The sequence below is a fragment of the Pongo pygmaeus genome, chromosome 13 (genome assembly GCF_028885625.2).
Source record: "Pongo pygmaeus isolate AG05252 chromosome 13, NHGRI_mPonPyg2-v2.0_pri, whole genome shotgun sequence".
NCBI lineage: Eukaryota > Metazoa > Chordata > Mammalia > Primates > Hominidae > Pongo > Pongo pygmaeus.
This window is the reverse complement of record NC_072386.2, coordinates 64,436,270-64,463,090: the sequence shown is the minus strand read 5'-3', so window position 1 is coordinate 64,463,090 and position 26,821 is coordinate 64,436,270. Positions and strand designations below refer to the sequence as shown.

The 26,821-nt window shown below is 41.8% G+C and overlaps 1 protein-coding gene across 1 annotated transcript in view; it reads left to right on the top strand.

Moving 5' to 3' along the window:
* Positions 1-26,821, top strand: part of TRPM6 (transient receptor potential cation channel subfamily M member 6) — a 164,802-nt gene that overhangs the window by 62,976 nt on the left and 75,005 nt on the right. Inside the window, exons 8-17 of the mRNA XM_063649604.1 lie at positions 904-1,072; positions 2,315-2,438; positions 5,757-5,829; positions 5,952-6,052; positions 13,361-13,495; positions 14,927-14,980; positions 17,632-17,772; positions 21,901-21,993; positions 23,633-23,910; positions 25,318-25,546. Coding sequence (XP_063505674.1) covers positions 904-1,072; positions 2,315-2,438; positions 5,757-5,829; positions 5,952-6,052; positions 13,361-13,495; positions 14,927-14,980; positions 17,632-17,772; positions 21,901-21,993; positions 23,633-23,910; positions 25,318-25,546 — 1,397 coding nt within the window. The remainder of the gene's footprint in view (positions 1-903; positions 1,073-2,314; positions 2,439-5,756; positions 5,830-5,951; positions 6,053-13,360; positions 13,496-14,926; positions 14,981-17,631; positions 17,773-21,900; positions 21,994-23,632; positions 23,911-25,317; positions 25,547-26,821) is intronic.

Genomic DNA, 26,821 nt, shown 5'->3' with positions numbered 1-26,821 from the left:
TCCCGTACTTTAATAAAGTAATATATATATATAGGCTTGGGTCATGTAGTCTGTAAGAAAAAAAGGTAATATATAGTCCTGATAAAAAATTCAAACAATAAAATGAAATAAATGGCAATGCAAAAGTCTTTGAGGGTTGTCATCCTACCTTGTTCCTAGAAATAACCACCATTAAAAGTTTATAGGGTCTAGGTGTGGTGGCTCACACCTGTAATTCCAAGACTTTGGGAGGCTGAGGCAGGAAGACCACTTGAGACAAGGAGCCTGAGGTCAGCCTGAGCAACATAGGGAGACCCCATCTCTACAAATAACTGAAAAAAAAAAAAAGCTAGATGTGGTGGTACATACCTGTGGTCCCACCTACTCAGGAGGCTGAGACAGGAGGATTGCCTGAGCCTGGTAAGTCGAGGCTGCAGTGAGCTGTGATCACACCACTGCATTCCAGCCTAGTTGACAGAGTGAGACCTTGTCTTATATAAAATAAATAAATAAGTAATAATTAAAATGTTTGTTGAACTGGTTAAGGTTGCTCATTTTTGGAGATGAGTGATGAACACATTGGGATCTATTATATTGTTCTGTTTACTTTTAGATACTTTGGGAGTTTCCCATAATGGAACACTTATTTCTTAAGCAATACTTATTTTTTTGAAAAATTATTGAAAGCCTTTTTACCTGGTAAAAGCTTGAAGATGCTGTCACCATATTTATGCCACATTTTATTTGAAGTCCAAGTTTCTGGCTTGGTCTTGATCTAAGCAAACCAGGGTAAAATGAGAGATGGGCCAGTGCGAGGAATGAACATAGGTGGCAATTGAGAGACTTGTGTCTGGAAGTCAAAATGGCCGACTGGCTGAGCTAGGGATTCTCTAACAGTGTGGTATTGTTTGTGGTCTGGAATAGGCTCAAGACAAGGCGTGCCGGTGGTGGGGCTGGTGGTGGAAGGCGGTCCCAACGTCATCCTGTCAGTGTGGGAGACTGTCAAGGACAAGGACCCGGTGGTGGTGTGTGAGGGCACAGGCAGGGCGGCTGACCTCCTGGCCTTCACACACAAACACCTGGCAGATGAAGGGTGAGTTGTTGGCTCTTCTTTTTTGAAACTATAGGGGCTATTTATTCCTCCATTTTAGTTCTTTTGACTGTGCATTTATGTGGGCCAGATATTCTTGGATTATAGAAGTTGAGACTGGATTTCATTTCTCAGTGACTTTGTGTTTGTTGTTCAACATCAAAATGCCCTTCAGCGATGAGAGTTGCTATTTTCTTAGCTGAAGAAAGGCCTGCCTTTAAAGGGAAGCTTGAGTCTTGCTTGAACTTTGGGGAAAAGGTGTTTGCAGGGGGAGTGAGGGAGGTGTGGCTTGAGCAATTGGCCATTACAGCCGTAAGGACCTTGTAAGGGAGGTGGCCAGTATTGGGCCCAGAGTACCTTCAAATTCATTTGCCCTTAATGGAAATAGCAGAAATTGGGAAGGTCTATATCCTGACGTTTTCATAGCATATGTCATGCTTATTTCAGGCTTTAATTCTTTCCCCTTCTCAAATAAGAAGATAATTTTTCTCTTGCCATCCCTCTATCCAGTGTGATTCTTCCAATTTCAAAAGCATGATATTTCTACTGTATAAATAAGTACAGTGCCTAAGAACTAAAATGTTGACCCCACTAATTTATTTAGTAAACAGTTATTCGCTGCTTATGCTGTAACAGCTCTTTGGAGTGCCTTTGCTTATGATTGCTCTCCCTGTTCATTCCTCCTGCCTCTACTTCCGCCCTCTACCATCTCCCTCTGCTTTCACTCCTCTCCCTTTTCTAAAATCACCTGGATGTGTGGTTATTAAACCTTTTAGGGTTTCAGATCCTTTAGAGAATATAATACCTATAATTTCTGGAGATTCCCAGCCCTCTGGAAATCTACCAGCTTCAGAACTCCACTTCAGAGTATATTCTTTTCAGGATGTGGCAGATCAACCCATTCTCACTTTCTTTCTTCTTTTATAAATGTAAAAATAGAGGCAGGGTCTTGCTATGTTGCCCAGGCTGGCCTCGAACTCCTGGCCTCAAGTGATCCTCCACCCGGGCCTCCCAAAATGCTGGGATTACAGGTGTGAGCCACCATGCCCGGCTCCATTCCCACTTTCAAATTCGGCCTTCTTCTTGAGCTCCTGCTTCCGTTTGCTCCCCCTCATTTGCTCTTCTGGCAGAACTGTCCATAGACACCTTTTCAGTCTGGGGAGCTGATGGGGTGTTTTCTTCTATTGATGTTGCCGGCTCATTCCCCTCTCTGGGTTGTGTCAAGACCATTTATTTCTCTTCCAGGATGCTGCGACCTCAGGTGAAAGAGGAGATCATCTGCATGATTCAGAACACTTTCAACTTTAGTCTTAAACAGTCCAAGCACCTTTTCCAAATTCTAATGGAGTGTATGGTTCACAGGGATTGTGTGAGTATGAGGAGTTGATGATTCAACTGACTTAAGAACTGCTAATTTATAAACATTGTAATATTTATTTTCACAATTAAAAAAAACATGATGGACACAGGAAGGGGAATAACATACAGGGGCCTGTCAGGGGGGAGGGGGAGGGAGAAAATCAGGATAAATAGCTAATGCATGGAGGTCTTAATACCTAAGTGGTGGGTTGATAGGTGCAGCAAACCACCATGGCACACATTTACCTGTGTAACAAACCTGCACATCCTGCACATGTATCCCAGAACTTAAAGTAAAATTTTTTAAAATTAAAATAATTAAAAATAAAAAATATGGATTTTTCATTTTGATTTTGAGTGTATCTAGCTCTACAGAATTTGATTCTTAGTTGAGTAAACTTGACTTCTTACTGTCACTGCTGTCCGCACTCCCCATGCTTCAAATACTAGACTCTACTACAGAAAAGGCACTTAGTATAACAATGTTCCAGAAAAGTTATCAGATTTAGCGAAAATTACACAGAAGTATTTTCGGAGGGTAAAGGAACAGCTCTGTGTCTTCAACAAACACAGCTTCATGGTGCTGAGTTACATGACTGCCTCACAGCGTCCTGAGTAAATCCTGCAGGAAATCATTGGGAATGTACTGGACAATGGGAAAAGTGAGAATAAACTCTGGGATAAAAAATGGAGCCCACAAACTATGGGCTGCTACCATAATGTAGACTCAGGAAAAGTTTTTAGTGTTTTAGGGTACTGTGAGAAAAAGATTAATTTATTTAATTAATTAATTAATTTGGTAAAGACAAGGTCTTGCTCTTTTGCCCAGGCTGGAATGCAGTGGTGCAGTCATAGCTCACTGCAGCCTTGAATTTCTGGGCTCAAGTGATCCTCTTGCCTTGGCCTCCTAAAGTGCTGGGATTATAGGCATGAGCCACCATGGCCAGCCTATGAACAAAATGACTTGGATGATATGAATTATCAATTCTTTTTTTTTTTTTGAGACAGGGCCTCACTCTGTCACTTAGGCTGGAGTGCGATGGCGAGATCTTGGCTCGCTGCAACCTCCACCTCCTAGGCTCAAGTGATTTTCATGCCTCAGCCTCCTGAGTAGCTTGGACTACAGGTGCGTGCCACCATGCCTGGCTAATTTTTGTATTTTTTGGTAGAGATGGGGTTTCACCAGGTTGGCCAAGCTGGTCTCGAACTCCTGGCCTCAAGCGATCTGCCTGTCTCAGCCTCCCAAAGTGCTGGGATTGCAGGCGTAAGCCACTGTGCCCGCCGAATTATCAATTCATATCAATGACTCAGATGATATGAAGCTGACAATTACAGTAAATATACAGATATGTCATGATTCAAGGTGATCTTTCTAGAATCTGAAGGCTGGACCAAATTGTATAAGAATTTTGGTAATATTTAAGTACCTGGCCTCAAAAAAAAAACCAACTGAAATGTTCTGGCTAGAGGAAGCACGACAAAATCTATGTGGAAAAAACTCTTTGGGGTTTTAGTTGGCCCAATAACAACAATAATAGCAACCATGTTTCTAATTAGCAGCCTGCTTCTAAATGTATTCTTTTCATTTGAAATAGCCCTGTGAGTGAGTTCAGTATGGCAGTGGTTATTTCCAGTTTGGAAATGATGAAGCAGAAGGCTAGAGAATTTAAGGGATTTGCAGTCATGCAGTTAAGAAATGACAGATAGGCTCGGACGCGTTGGCTCACGCCTATAATCCCAGCACTTTGAGAGGCCGAAGTGGGTGGATCACCTGAGATCAGGAGTTCGAGACCAGCCTGGCCAACATGGTGAAGCCCTGTCTCTACCAAAAATGCAAAAATTAGCTGGGCATAGTGGCGGGTGCCTATAATCCCAGCTACCTGGGAGGCTTAGGCAAGAGAATCGCTTGAATCCGGGAGGCAGAGGTTGCAGTGAGCCGAGATCGCACCATTGCACTCCAGCCTGGGCAACAAGAGCAAAACCCTGTCTCAAAAAAAAAAGAAATGATAGATCTGAAACTTGAGTTTCAGAAGAGTTGAAATCTTCTTAGTCTATTACACTTTCTATTTGCCACAGTAATCAGTAAGTTAAGAAAAGGACAGGTAAAAGAGATTGCCCTTATGTTTGCCTCTTCCTGCCATCAAGCAGAATAATTAATAAGCAATGTAATGACTAAGAGGGTCAAGAGAAGGCAGCAAAGGGCTTGCAGATGATAGGAATTGGGTTGTACAATTGAGGGCTGATTTTATTCATGCACATAGTGGGCGTGTCAGGTGAAAGGAAACAATGTGTGAAGTTATAGAAGCATAGTTTTTTATCTTTATGATACCTTAGAGATTATTCAGCAGGTTCCTCTCATTTTATGGATGAGGAGCCTGAGATTCAGCAGCCTCAAGATATTTACCTAGGACTAGCTTGTTAGTGGCATACTTGGAACTAGGTCTTTCCAATCTTGGCTTTTTCATTAAAATAGCTCCTTCTACTATATGAAATGTGTTTTAATTTAAAAAGACTGAGATATAGTCATTAATAACAGGTGACTCCCCCCCCCTTTTTTTTGAAGCAACAAAAGCAGAGATTTATTGAAAATGAAAGCACACCCCACAGGGTGGGAACGGGTGAGCAAGTGCCTCAAGGGCCCATAGGTGACCCTTTGGAACCATAAGTAACTAACTTACTTGTCTTTAAAAGAGTCAAAGACCGTCTGTGTTGCCCAGGGTACTTGCTCATTGGGTCCACTGTAATTACCTCAGTTACTTTATGACAAACCCTTGAGGATTCATTTCTCATGAAAAAGCAAGTCTGGCTGGGCGTGGTGACTCGCCTGTAATCCCAGCACTTTGGGAGGCTGAGACCGGAGGGTCGCCTGAACCCAGGAAATTCAAGACCAGCCTGGGCAATATAGTGAGACCTTGTCTCTACAAAAAATTAAGAAAAGAGAAAAAAAAGCAAAAGTCTTAGTTTCCAAGGCTAGGTGAATGAAGGATTTCATTCGTTGTCTCTTTGAAAGGAGACATGATTTTATTTACATCAGAAATTAACATCGAGGTTCTTTTTGTTGTAGCATGTACGTAGTAAATTCATGTAATAACATTCCTTCATAAATGTTTCCTCTGTATATGTGGAATTTTTAGTTTTTTTCCCCCCAAGTGCCCATAATTCTTTGTTACCCTATTTAAAAGTTTTCTCTCCTATAAGTAAAAAAAGGTTTTAAAGAAGAATGTTTTCCTCAATTCATTAGCTCCAGTCTGAATTCTGTGGGTACTCTTTGAAAGCATTTATTTGGTAGTTCCCCAAATGTATGGCTCTTTGTTTTTCACTGTTGTAGATTACCATATTTGATGCTGACTCTGAAGAGCAGCAAGACCTGGACTTAGCAATCCTAACAGCTTTGCTGAAGGGTGAGTATCTGGATGGGGTTGCAATTGTTCCTCACTTACGCTTCTCATGTTCCACAGTACTTTGTGCTTCTTGCGTAGATATCTTGAAAAGAATATATGATTGTTCCTTTCTTTTACCCTAGGCACAAATTTATCAGCATCAGAGCAATTAAATCTGGCAATGGCTTGGGACAGGGTGGACATTGCCAAGAAACATATCCTAACTTATGAACAACACTGGAAGGTATAGTGAAAATGAAGTTATTTGGAAAAAATATTTTGTGTGATGGTCTGTTAGGAAGGGGCAAAAGAGAAAATGAGGGGAGATATTGATTTGGTAGAAGTGTGGGGTAGCATCTCTGTAGCTGGGATAGCTAAGACACTTTTCCCATCGACTTTGCCTTCCTGAAAACCATCTGTTTTTTTTTGTTTGTTTGTTTGTTTTCCTGGCTCTGCAATCTAACTGAAGCTGAAAAGGGAAGTTGAGTGAAAGACAGAATGGAAGGTTTTTATTTTAATTTATTTATGTTATTTTATTTTTAGACACAAGGTCTTACTCTGTTGCCCAGGATGTCATGCAATGGTATGATCATAGCTCACTGTAACCTTTGACTCCTGGGGTCAGGTAATCCTCCCTCATTAGCCTCCTGAGTAGCTGGGACCACAGGCGCATGCCACCATGCCCAACTAATTTCTTTGGAAATTGTATTTTATTTTATGATTTGAGACAACGACTTGCTATATTGTCCAGGCTGGTCTTGAACTCCTGGCCTCAAATGATCTTGCTACCTTGGTCTCCCAAAGTGCCAGAATGACAGGCGTGAGCCACTGTGCCTGGCATACAATTTTTGATTTATTTTTGGGTAGATTTCTATCTTGTTATTTAAAACTCAAAGTTTACTTTTTGCTTTAAAATGTTGTAAGTGCTCACATTAGAAATTAGTGAAAACATAAAAAAGAAGAAAGATTACCCATAATGCTAATGATAATCACTATATTAAAAGACAATTTTAAAAGATGGTAGTTCTCTGCCCTGCTAATCACAAGAGCTAGTACTTAAGACGTTTTTGATTTTTCTAAATAATGTCATTTTGACATTTCTAAATAATGTCATATTGCTATATTTTGGTTCATCAGTTTCAGAAATTTTTCAACACTTCTGTCTTGTGGGCCTCACAGCTGCAATGTGGACCAGTTGCCTTCTCCTCCTGGTGCACAGCTGTCATCCCGGGACACACCCTCATCATCTTGGGGATTCCCTTGCATCTTTCCCATGTTAGAGGGCATGTCTTCTATGTCCCTTGTCTTCCTCTTTGTTTACTCATTTATTTTGACGGTATACGTGTTTCAGTAAGTTCCTGAGAAAGGGAGTTTGAGAGAGACATATTTTGAGGACTTACATGTTTGGGTGTATTTTAATTCATGATTTAAACTATTTTTTCCTACAGAAATTTGAATGCCTAGTTTCCAGCACCCAGAATTTCTATTGAGAAGTAAACACTTTTTTTTTTGTTTTCAGATTCTTTGTCACCATTTTTTTTTCCTATCTGGAAGTTAAAAAAATCTTTCTTTTCCAGTGTTATGCTGTGTGTTGTTGTGAGTCTCTGTATCCATTTTGCCAATTGGGCACATGATTTCAACTTGGAAATCACATGTTTTCATTGCATTCCATTCCATTCTCTTCCATAACACCCCCAACCTTTGTTCTCTTTTGTAATTCCTATATTTTGAATATTGGACCTTATGGACTGCTCCTCTAATATTCTTATCTCTTTCCTCCCATGTTCCCTATCTTTCCTTTGGTAGCTTTGCTCAACTTTATTTTTGTATTTTAATTTTAATAATTAATTAATTAATTTATTTATTTTTGAGATAGGGTCTCACTCTGTCACCTATACTGGAGTGCAGTTGCATGATCTCGGCTCACTTCAACCTCCACCTCCCACACCAAGCAATCCTCCCACCTCAGCCTCCTGAGTAGCTGGGGCCACAGGTGTGTGCCACTACGCCAGGCTAATTTTTGTATTTTTAGTAGAGATGGGGGTTTGCCATGTTGGCTAGGCTGGTCTCGAACTCCTAGGCTCAAGCAATCCACCTGCCTCAGCCTCCCAAAGTGCTGGGATTATAGGCTGAGCCTCAACTTTAATTTTCAAGCCTTCTACGAAGCTTTTCTTTTCTGGTAGCATACTATGAATCTATTAATTTCTTCTTTTTTTAATTTTTAATTTTTGTGTGCTCACAGTGGGTGTATATATTTATAGGGTGTCTGGGATATTTTGATACAGGCATACAATGTGTAATAATCACATCAAAGTAAATGAGGTATCCATCCCCTCAAGCATTTATCCTTTGTGTTACAAACAATCCAATTATAATTCTTAATTATTTTAAAATGTACAATTAAATTATTATTGACTATAGTCATTCTGTTGTGCTATCAAATACTAGATCTTATTCATTCTTTCTATATTTTGGTACCCATTAATTATCCCCCTTATCCCCCTCAGTACTCTTCTCAGCTTCTGGTAACCATCCTTCTGCTCTCCATCTCCATGGATTCAATTGTTTTAAATTTCAGCTCCTATGAATTATTGAGCACATGTAAATTTGTCTTTCTATGCCTGGCAGTCTATTAATTTGTGACAGCAAACTTGCTCCCTGATTGCACCCTCCGCTATGTTTTTCGTTAGCATCCAGAATCCAATATTTTCTTTCTTTTTGAGATGGAGTCTCACTCTGTGGCCCAGGCTGGAGTACAGTGGTACAATCTTGGCTTATTGCAATGTCCACCTCCCAGATTCAAGCAATTCCCTTGCCTCAGCTTCCCGAGTAGCTGGGATTACAGGTTCCTGCCACCACACCCGGCTAATTTTTGTATTTTTAGTAGAGATGGAGTTTCACCATGTTGGCCAGGCTGGTTTCGAACTCCTGACCTCAGGTGATATGCCTGCCTCAGCTTCCCAAAGTGCTGGGATTATAGGCGTGAGCCCCTGTGCCCGGCCCAGAATACAATATCTTCTTTTACCTTTTTGAGGGTATGAATGAGAGCTCTTTTGAAGTTTTCTTCTTCTTGCATTGTCTGCTTCCTGCTAGTTGATGTTTTTTGATCTGTTTGTTTTGGTCTTTTTGTTTAAGTGTAGGGGATAAAAAACTCTTTGGAAATTCCGAGCCTGTAGTTGGAGGTTGCCTATAGGTTTGAGTTTCACAGTAGGGTGATCTGACTGCCATTAGTTCAGGGGCCCCCAGATACCAACATATTCATGTCTTTTCTCTTGTATTGGTGACATTACCAGAAAAGAATCCTCTAGTTGCCTGACTGGAAGGTGTAAGCCTTGTTGCTAGTGTTATGGGACTCAAAGGGGAAAGATGACTGGAAAGACCCTAACATTAGGGATTCAGCATGTATACATGTATTTTGTTGCTGTTGGAATTCTGTAGTATAAATCTGTTTGTCTCTTGACATTTTCCACTTCTGCTATTTGGCTTTCTGGTGACTGCTCAGTCAATTACGACTTGACCATCTGCTTTCCAGCTTCCAAAATGTTGCATTCTTGTCTCCACTCTTGTCCTCCTTGTCCTTGTAGATTTATTTCGTAACAAAAATCCCTTTACTGTAGTTTTTTTTTTTTTTTTTTTTTTTTTTAAATTTCTGAAGTATTTATTGATCATTCTTGGGTGTTTCTCAGAGAGGGGGATATGGCAGGGTCATAGGATAATAGTGGAGAGAAGGTCAGGAGATAAACACATGAACAAAGGTCTCTGGTTTTCCTAGGCAGAGGACCCTGCGGCCTTCTGCAGTGTTTGTGCCCCTGAGTACTTGAGATTAGGGAGTGGTGATGACTCTTAAAGAGCATGCTGCCTTCAAGCATCTGTTTAACAAAGCACATCTTGCACCACCCTTAATCCATTTAACCCTGAGTTGACACAGCACATGTTTCAGAGAGCAGGGGGCTGGGGGAAAGGCCATAGATCAACAGCATCCCAAGGCAGAAGAATTTCTCCTAGTCAGAACAAAATGGAGTCTCCTATGCCCACCCCTTTCTACACAGACACAGCAACAATCTGATCTCTCCTTCCTTTCCCCACACTTCCTCCCCTTCTCTTCAACAAAACCGCCATCGTCCTCATGGCCCGCTCCCGATGGTCGCTGTCTCTTCGGAGCTGTTGGGTACACCTCCCAGACAGGGCAGCCGGGCAGAGGCGCTCCTCACCTCCCAGACAGGGCGGCTGGGCAGAGGCGCCCCTCGCTTCCCAGACGGGGCCGCCCGGGCAGAGGCGCTCCTCTCCTCCCAGACGGGGCGGCCGGGCAGAGGCGCTCCTCACTTCCCCGACGGGGCCGCCCGGGCAGAGGCGCTCCTCGCTTCCCAGACGGGGCCGCCCGGGCAGAGGCGCTCCTCAGTTCCTCCCAGACCGGGTGGCAGCCGGGCAGAGGCGCTCCTCACCTCCCAGACGGGGCGGCCGGGCAGAGGCGCTCCTCACTTCCCAGAGGGGGCGGCCGAGCAGAGGCGCTCCTCACTTCCCAGAGGGGGCAGCCGGGCAGAGGCGCTCCTCACTTCCCAGACGGGGCGGCCGGGCAGAGACGCTCCTCACTTCCTCCCAGATGGGGTGGCGGCCAGGCAGAGGCGCTCCTCACCTCCCAGACAGGGCGGCCGGGCAGAGGCGCTCCTCACTTCCCAGACTGGGCGGCCGGGCAGAGGCGCTCCTCACCTCCTAGACGGGGCGACCAGGCAGAGGCGCTCCTCACTTCCCAGACGGTGTGGCGGCCGGGCAGAGGTGCTCCTCCCTTCCCAGACGGGGCAGCCAGGCAGAGGCGCTCCTCACTTCCCAGACGGTGTGGCGGCCGGGCAGAGGTGCTCCTCCCTTCCCAGATGGGGCAGCCAGGCAGAGGCGCTCCTCACTTCCTCCCAGACGGGGTGGCGGCCAGGCAGAGGCGCTCCTCACTTCCCAGAGGGGGCGGCCGGGCAGAGGTGCTCCTCACTTCCTCCCAGACGGGGTGGCAGCCGGGCAGAGGCACTCCTCACCTCCCAGACGGGGCGGCCGGGCAGAGGTGCTCCTCATCTCCCAGACGGGGCGGCCGGGCAGAGGTGCTCCTCATCTCCCAGACGGGGCAGCCGGGCAGAGGTGCTCCTCACTTCCTCCCAGACGGGGTGACGGCCGGGCAGAGGCACTCCTCACCTCCCAGACGGGGCGGCCGGGCAGAGGCGCTCCTCACCTCCCAGACGGAGTGGTCAGGCAGAGGCGCTCCTCACTTCCCATATGGGGTGGCGGCCGGGCAGAGGCGCTCCTCACTTCCCAGATGGGGCAGCCGGGCAGAGGTGCTCCTCACTTCCTCCCAGACGGGGTGGCAGCCGGGCAGAGGCGCTCCTCACCTCCCAGACGGGGTGGCCGGGCAGAGGCGCTCCTCCCTTCCCAGACGGAGTGGCCAGGCAGAGGCGCTCCTCACCTCCCAGAGTGGGCGGCCGGGCAGAGGTGCTCCTCACTTCCTCCCAGACGGGGTGGCGGCCAGGCAGAGGCGCTCCTCACCTCCCAGACGGGGCGGCCGGGCAGAGGCACTCCTCACCTCCCAGAGTGGGCGGCCGGGCAGAGGCGCTCCTCACTTCCCAGAGTGGGCGGCCGGGCAGAGGCGCTCCTCACTTCCCAGAGTGGGCGGCCGGGCAGAGGCGCTCCTCACTTCCCATAGGGGGTGGCAGCCGGGCAGAGGCGCTCCTCACTTCCCAGATGGGGCAGCTGGGCAGAGGTGCTCCTCACTTCCTCCCAGACGGGGTGGCGGCCAGGCAGAGGCGCTCCTCACCTCCCAGACGGGGCGGCCGGGCAGAGGCGCTCCTCACCTCCCAGACGGGGCGGCTGGGCAGAGGCGCTCCTCACCTCCCAGAAGGGGCGGCTGGGCAGAGGCGCTCCTCACTTCCCATATGGGGTGGCAGCCGGGCAGAGGCGCTCCTCACTTCCCAGACGGGGTGGCGGCCAGGCAGAGGCGCTCCTCACTTCCCAGATAGGGCAACAGGGCAGAGGCGCTCCTCACTTCCTCCCAGACGGGGCGGCCGGGCAGAGGTGCTCCTCATCTCCCAGACGGGGCAGCCGGGCAGAGGCGCTCCTCACTTCCTCCCAGACGGGGTGGCAGCCGGGCAGAGGCGCTCCTCACATCCCAGATGATGGGCGGCCGGGCAGAGGCGCTCCTCACTTCCCAGATAGGGCGGCCGGGCAGAGGGGCTCCTCACATCCCAGACGATGGGCGGCCAGGCAGAGACGCTCCTCACTTCCTAGACGGGGTGGCGGTGGGGCAGAGGCTGTAATCTTAGCACTTTAAGAGGCCAAGGCAGGAGGCTGGTAGGTGGAGGTTGCAGAGAGCCGAGATCACGCCACTGCACTCCAGCCTGAGCACCATTGAGCATTGAATGAGCGAGACTCCGTCTGCAATCCCAGCACCTCGGGAGGCCGAGGCAGGCAGATCACTCGAGGCCAGGAGCTGGAGACCAGCCCGGTCAACACGGAGAAACCCCGTCTCCACCAAAAATACAAAAACCATTCAGGCGTGGCGGCGCGCGCCTGCAATCCCAGGCACTCGGCAGGCCAAGGCAGGAGAGTCACAGGAGCCCGAGGCAGGGAGGTTGCAGCAAGCCGAGATCCCGGCAGTACAGTCCAGCTTCGGCAACAGAGGGAGACCGAAAAAAGAAGGAGAGGGAGACCGAAAAAAGAGGGGAGAGGGAGAGGGAGAGGGAGAGGGAGAGGGAGAGGGAGAGGGAGAGGGAGAGGGAGAGGGAGAGGGAGAGCTACTGTAGTTTTAATGAAGTTTTGAGTGGGAGAAAAATTAGATGAGCGTGTTCAACCTGCCATTTGTACCTAGAAGCCAGGTAGAGTTTAAATGGACACATGACAAGTAACAAAAACGAAGAAGAAGAAACCTTGAATGTCTATCAGAATTCCATTAAGGCTGTACAGTCATTCATTTGGGAAGCTTTGAGATCTTTACAATAATCAGTTTTCCCATCCAAGTACATGGGATGTTCTTTGATTTATTCAAGATGTCTTCACTTAAGTCCTGCACATTTCCTAGTAAGACCATTCATTCATTCATTCATTCATTCATTCATTCATTCATTCAAGACAGGGTCTTGCCCTGTTGCCCAGGCTGGAGTGTAGTGATGCATTCATGGCTTACTGCAGCCTTGACCCCTTGGGCTCAATTGGTCCTCCCACCTCAGCCTCCCAATTAGCTGGGACCACAGGTGCATGCCACTATGCCTGGCTAATTTTTGTATTTTTGGTAGAGACAGGGTGTTGCTGTGTTGCCAAGGCTGGTTTGGAACACCTAAACTCAAGCAATCCACCTGCCTCAGCCTCCAAGGGTGCTAGGATTACAGGTGTGCGCCACTGAGCCTGGCCTAGTAAGACCATATTTAAATTTTTTTCTTTTTTTTTTTTTTCTGTACCCACTGATGGCAGGATTTTATTGTAAAATTATTGTGTTTGTGTAATTTTGAGTTCAAAAACGTAATTCTTTAGTTATTTCTACTTTCTTAATTGTCTTTACATTTCTTATTTGTGCTTTCTGAAGCCTGATGCCCTGGAACAAGCAATGTCAGATGCTTTAGTGATGGATCGGGTGGATTTTGTGAAGCTCTTAATAGAATATGGAGTGAACCTCCATCGCTTTCTTACCATCCCTCGACTGGAAGAGCTCTATAATACAGTGAGTATGGAACATTTCATCAATCATTTCTCTCCAGATTCGAGAAGAGCAAAGATCATCAAGCAGACCATGCGGAGGCAAAACTCCTTATCTGAGGAAGTTAGAAGTAATTGGACTTCCCTATTATCTGAAGCTGGATCTAGTTCCAGGCTTCTTTCCCCAATATTTATAAGTAACTAGAATTTCTGTACGTCTTCAAAATGGATACATGTTAAAACTCATTGTGCAACCCTTCCTGACATGAAGGCACCAAAATGTCTACAAATGCAATCATTTATCCTGACCTACATGGCTAACATGGTTCAAATTACCCTTAAGCTCCCACTTTAAGGTCCATAAATACTCCTGAGGAAAATCCACTGCTGTGAGCTCAGTTCTGTCTTGCGGAAGCTCCCTTCTGCACTCTTCTCCAGCGTTCTTTCCTTTTAATAAAACGTTCCTTATTCAAAACCTATACTGTTGTCAGTAAATTCTTCTTACTATCTGCAAGCCAGTCACTTTCCGTTGCCAGGGGTCTGACACTTTGCCTGGTAATTATTTATTGATCAGCTTAAGACTTATTTATCTCCTTGAATGTTCTTGTACAAAGATAGTTTATAGATAGACTCTTCAACCAAAGGAGAAACATTCTTACCAATTCTATTTTATCCTAGTAAAAACATAGTTAAAGACTAAATTGTGAATAAGAAGAAATTACCTTTTATTGAGTGATTGGAAGTATCTCAACCTAAGGCCACTATTAAAATACTGTTCCTGTACCTTTCCCATGTAAACCCTTTGTTGAAACTAGCCTGGCTTACACAGTGTGAAAACACCAATTGCTCAAGCCATGGACACTTCTTGAAATAGCCTTCCTTGTCCTTTAAATCTTATTCTTTCTTCAATGATTTATTCAAGTCTTGTCTTCTTGATTACTACAGTTAGTTCACAGTGATTTGTTTCTAGAGTACCAATTATTTGTAACTCTTTTTGAGCCCACACATATTGTTGGTTATTTTTTAGTGTAAGTAGCCACTCTTTTCTATTATTATAAACACTCCAGGAAAATAGTGCTTATATTTGTCATTGAATCCCTGATTGAATATAGTAAGTTTTCAATAAATATTTGTTGCTGGAATGTGCTCGTGTGATAGGATTTGTAATTGTATGATAAAGGATAGTAATAAATTACCTAAGATTCATTTCTATCTCTTATCACATAAAGTCTTTACTATCTACATATTTGCATCTTGCTTTGAAAAATATTTCATATAATTACATCTTCTCTTGGAAAACACCTTCTTTAGAATTAATTGGCTTAAGCATTGTTACTAAAAATGTTGAACACAATTTTCAGTATTCTGAGTTACTTATGCATTCTGAAGTAAAGGTTTTACCCCACAGCACATGGTAATTAAAGAGAATAATTCTTCCTTTTGTTCTTTATTTCAGAAACAAGGACCTACTAATACACTCTTGCATCATCTCGTCCAAGATGTGAAACAGGTAACCTAATTAAGAAGGCGTGACTGTGTCTTTGTATATTGCCTTAGCTTTGTGTTGGAGGAGTCACTGAATTTTGCTGTGTAAAATGCAGATTTGGATTGTTTTGTTAATTACCTATCTTCTTTACCTTGATTTGAACAAGTTCATCAACAAACCACACTCGTACACTTTTTTCCTTAATTTACTTTATGTTTTAAAAGACTTGATCCACCAGTTAGGTGATATTTGCTAATAAAAAGCCATGAATCAGAGACATGCCATGCTTCTAATCAGAACTTCAGCTTACCACGATACCATGGTGGTGACTATGAAGATGATACCAGCTGGAAATAAAGAACTTTGTGGTTGTGTTATCCTTATTGGAGGACTAATATGTGATTTCCATTGTTTTTGATATCAGTGATAGTTCCGGCACTCTCTTGCTGCTTTTGTGAGTCTGCATTGTTCTAGGCAGTCAGGTGGTTCCCCTCCCTGTTCTATACTCTTGGTCATGTTTTGCTCATGGTGTTCTCACTGAACTGTGAGTTAGGTCAAACTTAAAGTATTTGATTTCCCATTAGTTACCAAAGCCTTCCAACTTTAACAAACTTTTATACCTCAGTTTCTTCTCTTTCCATTACCAGTGACTTTTATCCACATCTCCTGAAAATTGGGAGTACTTTTTATTTATTTGTCACTATGGTTAAAATCCAAGGCACATTTTTAAAATTCTCTTGTTTTTCTAAAGTCTGATATCTTGTTAGAAGGAATGTGAGCTTTCAGATTATGTTGACGTGGAGAGAGAGCCGGAGTGAAAGGAAGACATATCCTTGTTTTGTTTCGTTTTTTTTTTTTTTTTTTGAGGTGGAGTTTTGCTTTTGCCCAGGCTGGAGTGCAATGATGCGATCTTGGCTCACTGCAACCTCCGCCTCTTGGTTCAAGTGATTCTCCTGCCTCAGCCTCCTGAATAGCTGGGACTACAGGTGCCTGCCACCACACCCGGCTACTTTTCTGTATTTTTGGTAGAGATGGGGTTTCACCATGTTGGCCAGGCTGGTCTCGAACTCCTGACCTCAGATGATCCACCCGCCTTGGTCTCCCAAAGTGCTGGGATTACAGGCGTGGCCCACCATGCCCCGCCTATTCCTTGGCAAATTAGCAGTAAGCAAAAGTGTCCATGCTCATGTAAATTTAGTTTGTATTGATTTATGCAATATAAAAATGATTTTATTTATTTTTTTCTTAAACTCTGCCACAGTAAACTGAAAAAAAGTGATGAACTAGGTTAAATATGTTCTAACTAGCAGCAATAAGAGCATTACTTTTGGCATTCCTTGAAAAAAGTAAATTATGCATGTGAAAAAGAAAAATTAAATTATTTACATTCATTCATATATAACCTTATTTCTTGTTCCAAGCTTTGTGAATATTAGTCACAATCTTCATTTCAGAGACCTTGTTCAACACTGTGTGCCTTTACAAATTTACTGTAAATGGGCCGTTCAAAAGTGAATAGTTATGAAGAGGTAGTAAAGTGCGATTTAAGGAGTCAAAATAATTTTCATTTAGACTAAGACCCACATACTTGGAAATCTACCACTCATCCCTCCTGCCAACCAACCGTAACACTTGTCTTGGCACAGCCTCATGGTTTTGTTTGTTTGTTTTGCTTTATTGCAATATTCTCTTTATTGTGGTGGTCTCGAACTGAACCCGCAAATGTCTCTAAGGTATGCCTGTATGGAGTTTCAGATAGTTACTCAGCTTGGCCAAGTGCATATGCTAAACTCTGGGTAGACAAAGACGGACCCTTTCACACAGTCTGTAAAGGAAGACAGACATGCAAGCTGACAACTTCAATACCCTTGTAATATATCCTGTGGGATTTTGGACCATAGGGAAAGTGGATTATAGACACAAAGACCCCCAAATATGCCCTGAAATATAGAAAACACTATACTGTCTATACGGGATTAAGTTCAATTCAAGGAAGAACGTGGCTGCATAAGCCTCATGTTTTGGTATTGAATTTGACTCTGTCATTCTATATTCCTTGTTTTCATTTGTTCTACTTCCTCCCATATTCTTGTTTTACATATGATGTAGTCAACGCAGTGCAAAGTGTTATATCCATTTCAACAAAGAGAGAAGCTGAAAAGCTAACCCAATGTTAATTTTGGATCACACACATTCAGTGTAGACTTTAAGATTTTACTTCTGTTGGAGTAGCTATATTATTTCTAGTTAAAAAACTCTGTATACATATTTGTTTGTTTGTTTTTCTACTTGTTTAATATTTTTCTCTTACTTCCAATTAGGAACTCAATATGGAATAAAAAATATTTAAATGTATTTTACTCAAACGTGTGTGTATTTATGTTTGTGTGCATGATAAGGAGAGTGAGAGCAAGAGTAAGAGAGAGAGAGCACGCATAGATGGAAGCACACATTTAATGTCTATGAAATGAGAAAACATATTAAGGCTAAGATATTTTTCCTTCTGAACTAGCATATTGTATCAATGGCTGGTCACTTAAATTAATCAGTTTGTAAAGATATTTAAAAGGTATGTCTACCTTTTTGCAATGAATTTGATTGTGTTCTAATGGCATGGCAAGAGAAATGGAAGAAGATAACTAAAAGTTAAAAGTTGTTGCATGTTTTTGTTGCAGCATACCCTTCTTTCAAGCTACCGAATAACCTTGATTGACATTGGATTAGTAGTAGAATACCTCATTGGTAGAGCATATCGCAGCAACTACACTAGAAAACATTTCAGAGCCCTCTACAACAACCTCTACAGAAAATACAAGGTAGAGTAATTGAAAAGTGCCCAAGTAAAATTGAGAATGATTAGGAATTGTTGTTTTAGAAAAATGGCCTTGGAAGTTCAGACAAAAATAGCTCCTAAAATGGTCATTTTATTTATGGATATTTGTTATCTGCTGTATGTAAAGTATACTGTACTAAGTGTTGCAATGTTGGCTTGGGATGCATAAGGATCAGAAGTTTAGAAACTCTTAAACAGATTTATGAGTAACTAACCATAATACAAAACAGTATATAATACATGCTATAGTGACATAGAAGTAATGTGATGAGGCAGGTTAGAGGGAGAGATGACTAGTTCTTTTTTTTTCTTTTCTTTTTGTTCTTCCGAAAATACTGATATCAAAAGCTTAATCAGATTAGATATGTAAACTCATCCTAGTCCATAGTCTGGAGATAACAAACTTGGTATAAGCATGTAGTGATCATATTGAAAGATGCGTGTAGAATATCCTTAAAAACATAAGTGATACATATTTTATTTTCCATGATAGTTTTGAGAATCTAGGAATGTAAAATTAGAGTTGTTGGTTAGTAGTTAGCAGAGGAAACATTGCCTATTTCTTGAAATTGCCATTATGGATTAGCAACCTGAGGAGACTCATTCTTATTAGAAGATGAGGGGAGGATTAGAAAATGTAGTTTTGGGTATTTTTGTTGAGAGAAGAGAAGGAGCAGTAAAGGGCAAAGCCTTTGGATATTCAGGTATGTTTCTGCTGTGACAAGGAGACCTTTGTTGCTGGAGAATCAGTGTCATATGGTTTTAAGGCAGGAGACTGGAAAGGCAGTTTGGGGTAAGATTCCATAAACAGCCTAGAATATCAAGCTACTTGGGATCCTTTATAAAGAATCAAGTGACGTGAAAGCCCAGCTTGGCTTTCAGAAATGAAAAAGCAAAACAGGAAAGCCAAATCTGACACAGAAAAATGTTCTTTATTAAGATTTCACAGGCATAAGGATACACTTAAGGAGGTATCAGCTACTTCATTTAAACAGAACAGACATTGCTGTGAGGTTCCCAGTGACAAGTAGGAGGACTGACTGTGGCGCTGGTGCAGCCCAGTGTAGAGCTTGCTAGGGAACTTCCCTTATTGCCCTTTCTTTAAATGGCCTGCCAGTATGAAGTCACCCATTTCTTGGATTGTCTTCCAGTGGAGTGCAGAGTTTATTGTGTGTCATATTAAACTAGATTGTAGTAGTTACAAGCACATGATTTCGGAGTCAGAGACATCTGGCTAGGACTGCCTCCAATTTTGCTCTTTAGTAGCTGTGTAATCTTGAACAATAAGCTTAACTTCTCTGTGCATGTTTTCTCATCTATAAATGGGAATAGTAATCCCCCTTTTATAAATTTGTCAGGATTAAATAAAATAATATATGAAAAATCCATGTTCCTGGTACACAGAGGGTGCAGAGTAATAATGGTCATTATGATAATTACTATAATGACACTATTAAATCTATATTACAATAGTAATAATAATTTGGGTGTTGCCTTTAAAAAGTCTTCACCTCATCATTTCTATGTTCAATTTTTATCAACAAAACAGAAACTTAAATAAAGCAGTTCAAGGCCTATAGTTTGGGCTGGGCATAGTGGCTCACGCCTGTAATCCCAAGACTTTGGGAGGCCAAGGCAGGAGGATTGCTTGAGCCCAGGAATTCGAGACCAGGCAACACGGTGAGATCCATTCTCTAAATAAATAAATAAATAAACAAATTTTTTAAAAGCCTATGGTTTTTTTTTCTCAGTTGTATTTTTTAATGGAAAATTTTAAACATACAAAAATAGAGAATAGTATAATGAATCCACATGTACCTATCACTCAGTTTCAATAATAGCAACAATGGCCAACCTCCTGCCCCCAGATTATTTAAGATCAAATCTTACACATCATATCATTTCATTCATAAATTCTTGTGAATATCTCTAAATGAAATGTACTTAGGAAAATGTAATTATGATGCCATTATCATACACAAAAAATGAATAATTCCTTAATATAATCAATGAATAATTCCTTAATATAATGAAATATCCAATCAACATTCACAATGCTTTCTGATTCAGCTGTGAGGGTTTCAATTTAAGCAGTTCCAGCTTTTCTGAACTGGTCTAACTTGTGCTTGCTTGCATTTAACTCTTTGTGTTTTCTGTATTAAGATTTCCAACCTCAAAATAGGCAGGCACTTTTTTTTTTTTCCAGTCGTCTTTTCGATACTTAAGAAAAACCAACTAGGGCTCTCCTCACCTCCTCGTCATCCCCAAGTCATTATACCACCCTAATGCCTGCCTGGGGCTTCTGGGCATCCCTGCCACAGTCACCCAGGTATAGTTTGCTTTAAGGACACCAATGATCTTAAACTTCAACTTTCAAATTTGCATCCAGGTGAAAATGTGAAAAATTCACATTCACAGATAGCACGTATTTGTCACATTCTGAGACATATTACTTAAGCACCATCTCAGTTCTATGGCCTCCTCATTTGGCTGGAGTAGCATTGTCTGAAGATTGTTTCTATTTTCTTTATAAGTTTCCTCAGTAATGAGGGAGTAATTTCTGGGTTTAGTGGCCAGACCCACTCTTTACTGAACCTGTGGGCTCTTAGTGTGGGCAGATTATCTAGCGGTAAATGTTCTCCCTCAACAAGTGAAGACATTACTTTTTAAGAAATTGCATTAGGGAGCATAGGTTTGCGGATGATCTTCCAAATCAATAGCAAGGTGAAAATGAATCTGTATTTCTTCCTAGGAGAATGACTTAAGTATCAAAAACTAAGAGAGGCCTTAGGAAAAATGGGAAACATTCATGCCAAAACCATCCTGTTTATGGTTTTGCCACTAAAGTTTAAACACAAATTAGGATTGGAGATTTTATCCAATTATGTTAGAAAAATTAATTGATTCAGTCTTTGCTCAGTTGAAGGAGTTGTGCTCAGTTGCAATGATCATCTAACCTTTGTTATAGCTAATGTAAAATTAAACTAATTTTAATTAGTCTTTAGTTGTTTAAGATGACATTTCAAACATTTTTATTATTTTTCTATTAAAAAGTTCTCCCTCTTTAAACTTTATTTTCCATAAATATTTATAATCATTCATTTGCTATGTGCATATTTTGGGATTTTTTGTGCTTCGGACTTTTCTTTTTTTAGAAACTGATATTTATTTTACATTAAGCTTATTTCCATGTTGCTTACGAGCCCGTGCAAGGGCAGCTTAAGACCATTCAGTGGTTGCTTCTGCCCATTCAGTGGCCTGAGCAGTGGGAGCTGCAGACCAGTCTTCCGTGGCAGGCTGAGCACTCCAGTCTTCAGTAGGGAACTGCGAATAGGCACAGAGGGCACCTGCACGCCTTCAGACCAGTCTGCAACCTCAGGCTGAGTAGCAGTGAACTCAGGAGCTGGAGCAGTCCATTCACCCTGAAATTCCTCCTTGGTCACAGCCTTTTCAGCAGCAGCCTGCTCTTCTTTTTCAATCTCTTCAGGATCTCTGTAGAAGTAGAGATCAGGCAAGCTAATGGTTTTTATCATATTTTATGTTAGTCCCTTTAAGAATGCTTCTTTTTGTTTTTGTTTCTCATTGATGAAAACTTCCTGCTAATGGCAATGAGTTGTGTTGTTATTGGGCCTGGCCACTGGAGTTCCAGTGGAGATATTATATAATACCTGAGAAATTCCATAACTTTCTGACTTAACCTTAACCTTAGAACTGCTTGTGAATGGGAATTTTTTCTTATCAGAACTGTAGATCTTTATTGCCTATTTTGAACTTGTTCCAGGGAGAGAACATCCATTCATTCTAATCGAATTTCCACGTAGTGAAGGTATGCAGATATATAATAGGGAACAAAAGAGTGTGTTCTCTAAGATGTTAGGAAATAACAAAATGCACAATGAGATCATTAGAGGCTCTTGTTGGGTGCTAATCATGGATGAGAAACAGAGGCATGGATATTTGGTAGGACACAACATTATATTTGGTTTTCATTATTGTCTAGAAATAAAATATTGTTACCACTATAATCTTCTCCCCTCCTTTTGTTTTATTTTAAAAATAAAATAATAACATGTGCCAGAGAGTGACCAGCTTTGTTCAAAACCTTTCCCAGCACCAGAGACACTCCTCAGGAAATAGAAATGAGTCTGCAGAAAGTACGCTGCACTCCCAGTTCATTAGAACTGCACAGCCATACAAATTCAAGGTACCATTTACTTGTTTTTAGACTTGAAAGGAAAATGTTTTTTGCAGCTCGAGACTGTTCCTTCATTTACGTCAAAGAAAGGGAGGTGCAAATAGAGGGACCATTTATAAGTGCCATAAACAGATGGTGCAAGTCAAAAGCATAACACAGCTGTCCGGTAACAACAGTGAGCAAAGGCACAGTGATTCTCTGGACTTGCACTTTAGCCTCTCTTCCTTGCTGCTATCCCTGCTGTGTCTAGACAGTGACTCAGTCAGGTGATCTATGGGATGGTACTTAAAAAATGTGATCACTAATCCAACACCATACTCTTATGTCCTGTTCCCTAAGGCCAGTTGGATGTGAAGTCTGTTTCCTTCTTTTCCTTCACTTCTCTGTCGCATTGACTTTTTGCATCTTCTTTTTTTTTTTTTAATATTTTTTCCTTTTTGAGGCTTTCTTGAAATTATTATGAATCTAATATTACAGTATGACAATGATGATGAGTGTGTGTGTGTGTGTGTGTGTGTGTGTGTGTTTACAACACTGTTATTCCTCCTAGTCTCATACTCCTCCAGTCCCACTTTACTCTGAGAATAAATGCTTTTGCTCAAGAATTTCCATGCAAATGGTTGTTATGTTAGCTGAAAGAGGTTTGCTTTCCATAGCTCCTGGTATGAAAGAGGCATTTTATAAAATTACCCTTGGTCATCATCAATGAACATGAATTCCTTTTATTTATAGAAATAGAGGAAATGGATTATAATTTTTTGCTATGACCTCTCAAATTAAAAGGAGTAATTATTGAATCTTTAGAGTTTGCCAGGCATTATACTGAGTGCTTGGTTGAACTTGGAAGGGGGGTGGGGAGGGGAGGATATAATTGTGTCCGAGAAATGATCTCATCTTCCTGAAAGTCATAACCGTAGTGCAGTATGATGAGCCCAGAGATAGAGACACACAAAGTGATGATACAGGATTATGTGAGGAGGTAGAATGGCATGATGAATGGGGATTTATCAGGTGGAGAATGGTATTTCATGATCACCTGTTACCTTTGCTGGTAAATATAATCAGAATAAAGGAAAAGAAACTTCAAATCAATCTATTTGGATACATGTTGGCTACACTAGGGATGTTTTCCCAAAGGGAAGATAATGAATCTATTTGCTAAGTGAGGTTAGAGCGTTTTAAAAATACATCACTCTCATGTATCCAATATGCCATTTTGATCCATTTCCCTGAGAAATTAAAAGTTGTCATGTAGTCTCTATTTCAGCACTCATCGTACTGCTCTGTGGTTATTACTCTGAGGAAGATGGAACCATTTCTCAGGCATTGTTATATCTCCCCCTACCCACCCATCTTTCAAATTCAATTAAGCACTCTGGGTATATCCTAAAGAGGCACTGCTTTGAGTTATGCTAAATAACCTTAAGATATATCAGTTCAGGGACTCTGGATCTGTTAAATGCAACAAGAAGTAGATTACCCTTTATGGTCTAAATTTTGCTTGCTGGCTTATAAAATCTTCTTATTATTTCTATCTCTTTTTTAGTAGTGATTAAAAAAAATCTCTAGGACACCTGCCGTGTTGAATTAGGTAAAACATCATGCATCTGAGTATATGAAAACTCATTCCTATTTTATTTTCCAACAGGAAAAGTCTATAGTCCTTCATAAATCAAGGAAGAAGTCAAAAGAACAAAATGTATCAGATGACCCTGAGTCTACTGGCTTTCTTTACCCTTACAATGACCTGCTAGTTTGGGCTGTGCTGATGAAAAGGCAGAAGATGGCCATGTTCTTCTGGCAGCATGGAGAGGAGGCCACGGTTAAAGCCGTGATTGCGTGTATCCTCTACCGGGCAATGGCCCATGAAGCTAAGGAGAGTCACATGGTGGATGATGCCTCAGAAGAGTTGAAGAATTACTCAAAGTAAGTGTTCTCTCTTCACTTCATACTAAACATCAACACTTCTTAGAATGGTTAGACACTTTTATCTCTCTCGTCTTTAAACTTGTAGGACAAATGGACTTACCGCCATGCATTTTATGGACTCTCCTATTAAAAGGGTCTTCAGGTATTCTAAGGAGCTTTGTGAAGTAAAGAAAAGAGGTGACCTTCAAGTCAGGGGACTTGGGTTCTAGTCCAGCTGTTGACTAATTAGACAAGTCAGTTGACCAGATTTCGGGGCTTTAGTTTACTAACTATGAAATGTTCAATTAATGATTTTGAAAGCTCCCCCTAACTCTAGAAGTCTTTGATGCTAAATTAAATTAAGACATTGTTTTCATTAAGTATCTCTCAGGTGGGAAAACAAATAAATACATTGTCTTAGGGAGCCAGAGAGCAATGGTGGAAAATAGAAGTTAAAAATGCTTTTGATTTTTAAGTTACTGAAGTGTTACAGTAGTGAAGAAAGAATGAAAGCTAGAATCAATGGAAACTAATTTATAATTTTGATTTAAAAATTCCCAGGCTGGAGGCAGAGGTTGCAGTGAACTGAGATCGTGCCACTGCACTCCAGCCTGGCGACAGAGTGAGACTCCGTCAAAAAAAAAAAAAATTTTCCCAGGCTGGGTGCAGTGGCTCACACCTTTAATCTCAGCACTTTGGGACACCAAGGTGGGAGGATTGATTGAGGCCAGGAGTTCAAGACCAGCCTGGGCAACATAGCAAGACCCTGTCTCTACCAAAAAGACAAATTCCAGAGCATGACAATGTCTACCTTTCAGAGGAAACATTCTCCTCGAAAATCACATGAGGGTGTCTCTAGGTCTACGTCTATAGCTTTCTTAAGTCACGTAGATATTTTATAAAATCTTTAAAAAAAAAAGTGACTCCACAGCTTTCTTTACTTGCTAGTTGGGTTCTGAATAGTTTTTTTTTGTCAAAAAAAAAAAAAACAAAAAAAACCCCACTTTATTAGGTCTTATCAGGGAGTCCCAAACAAACCAATCTATGTATAAGCCTATGTATAAGTCCCAAACCAAGCTATGTCCAATAGTGTGGAGTGGCTACTCCCTATGAATAGCTCAGGTGTAAATTAAATTCTGTATGCTACAATGTAAACCTCCTAGTTCTGTTCCTTCAGGAAAGGGAGAAAAATCCCTTTCCTGAGCTGTAATTCCTTTCAAATAGTTTCTGGAAACTAAGATTATTCAGTTGCTGTTTGGTGTTGTTGCTTTTTTTTTTTTTTTTTTTTAAAGGAAGCCTTATGAATTGTTATTTTCTGAGCCTCACATCCAATCTTTTACAATGTTTCTAAATGTTCTGAAATGTTTCTAATAATGCAGCTCTCTCACCTGCCTTTGTTTTCTTAATTGGCCGCCGTCATGGCAGACAGTTTGGCCAGCTGGCTCTGGACTTGTTGGAGAAGGCATTCAAGCAGAATGAGCGCATGGCCATGACGCTGTTGACGTATGAACTCAGGAACTGGAGCAATTCGACCTGCCTGAAACTGGCCGTGTCGGGAGGATTACGACCCTTTGTTTCACATACTTGTACCCAGATGCTACTGACAGACATGTGGATGGGGCGGCTGAAAATGAGGAAAAACTCTTGGTTAAAGGTAAATTTACTTTACTTGTCTTATGGAGTTTAATGTTAGTCTTGTATAAAATTCTGTACTCGAGTTACATTTTGTTCCAGAATTGTGTCTTCAGGAAAACCAGTTAATATATTTGAGAGCTCATTTGGAGGTTCTAGCAGGGGAGTGCGGCTACTCGTATACCCTTGACGGAAGATTGGTCTTCCCCTATTGGGGATGGTCGTCTTCTGCGACTGAGCGACAGAGTGCACAGCTTTGGGAGGGATGCACATGGAGTGGTGAGGGAGGAAGGGGACACCTGCCTAGCCAGCCAGATCAGCTGAATCAACCCTGGCGATCAATGGGCTGACAGATGTCACAGCCAGATCGCCCTTACATCCCAGTTAATATATTTGATTCTCACAGAAGATCTGGGGTCTTTCCAGAGGAATCTGTGAAGACGACTTTTATCTCCCATGGCCACAGTTTCCTTTTGAAAAATAGGTATAATTTTACCTGCCCTGTCCACCACAAAGGTGAGGGTGCTGAGAAGTTAAAAGCATAGACAAACATGCAAGATTTCATTATTACTAGTTGCTATTGCCTCCAATAATTACAACAAAAGTAAATGAGACTTTTTAGTGAATTTTTTTCTCAGTGTAAGAATACTAACAGATAATAAACTAAATAAAATTAATAACTTCTGTTGTTCTGCTCACCCAATGTGTGTGTGTGTATGTGTGTGTGTGTGTGCGTGTGTGTGTGTATGTGTGTGTTTTTTTTTGAGAGAATAAATGACTGTTTCATAAGGCTGCCCTCCAATACATTTGTTCATATGAGTAACTATCTCAAATTTCTCAGCCTCATCTATTATCTTAAATTAAGAATAATTTAGTTGACTGCTAAGGACATTTAACCTTTGACATCAAACCTAAGTCTAAAGGCTTTAGGTTATGGACAAGCTTAAGGAGTACATATACTTATGAAACCAAATAAATAAAAGGAGACAAAGAGTGAGTATTAAGAACTACATAAGTCTGTATTTTATATTTTAATTTTATTTTTCCTAGAGTTCTTAAAAATATGATGTGTCCCAAACATGACTATTTTTCCAGTGATGAAATTATAGAAATAAGAGAAATGTCAACCAAAAAGGATCTCAACATAAATCCTTTTAAAGAAAATATCAGAAACAATAATTGTTTTCAGAAGTTCTCCAATGATCTGCTTTGATTGCACCCTTGGAACTGAGGAATCAGAGATGCGAATGGGTTCACCCCTAGCTACATAAGTTCAACGTTCAGGGAGTGAGATAAG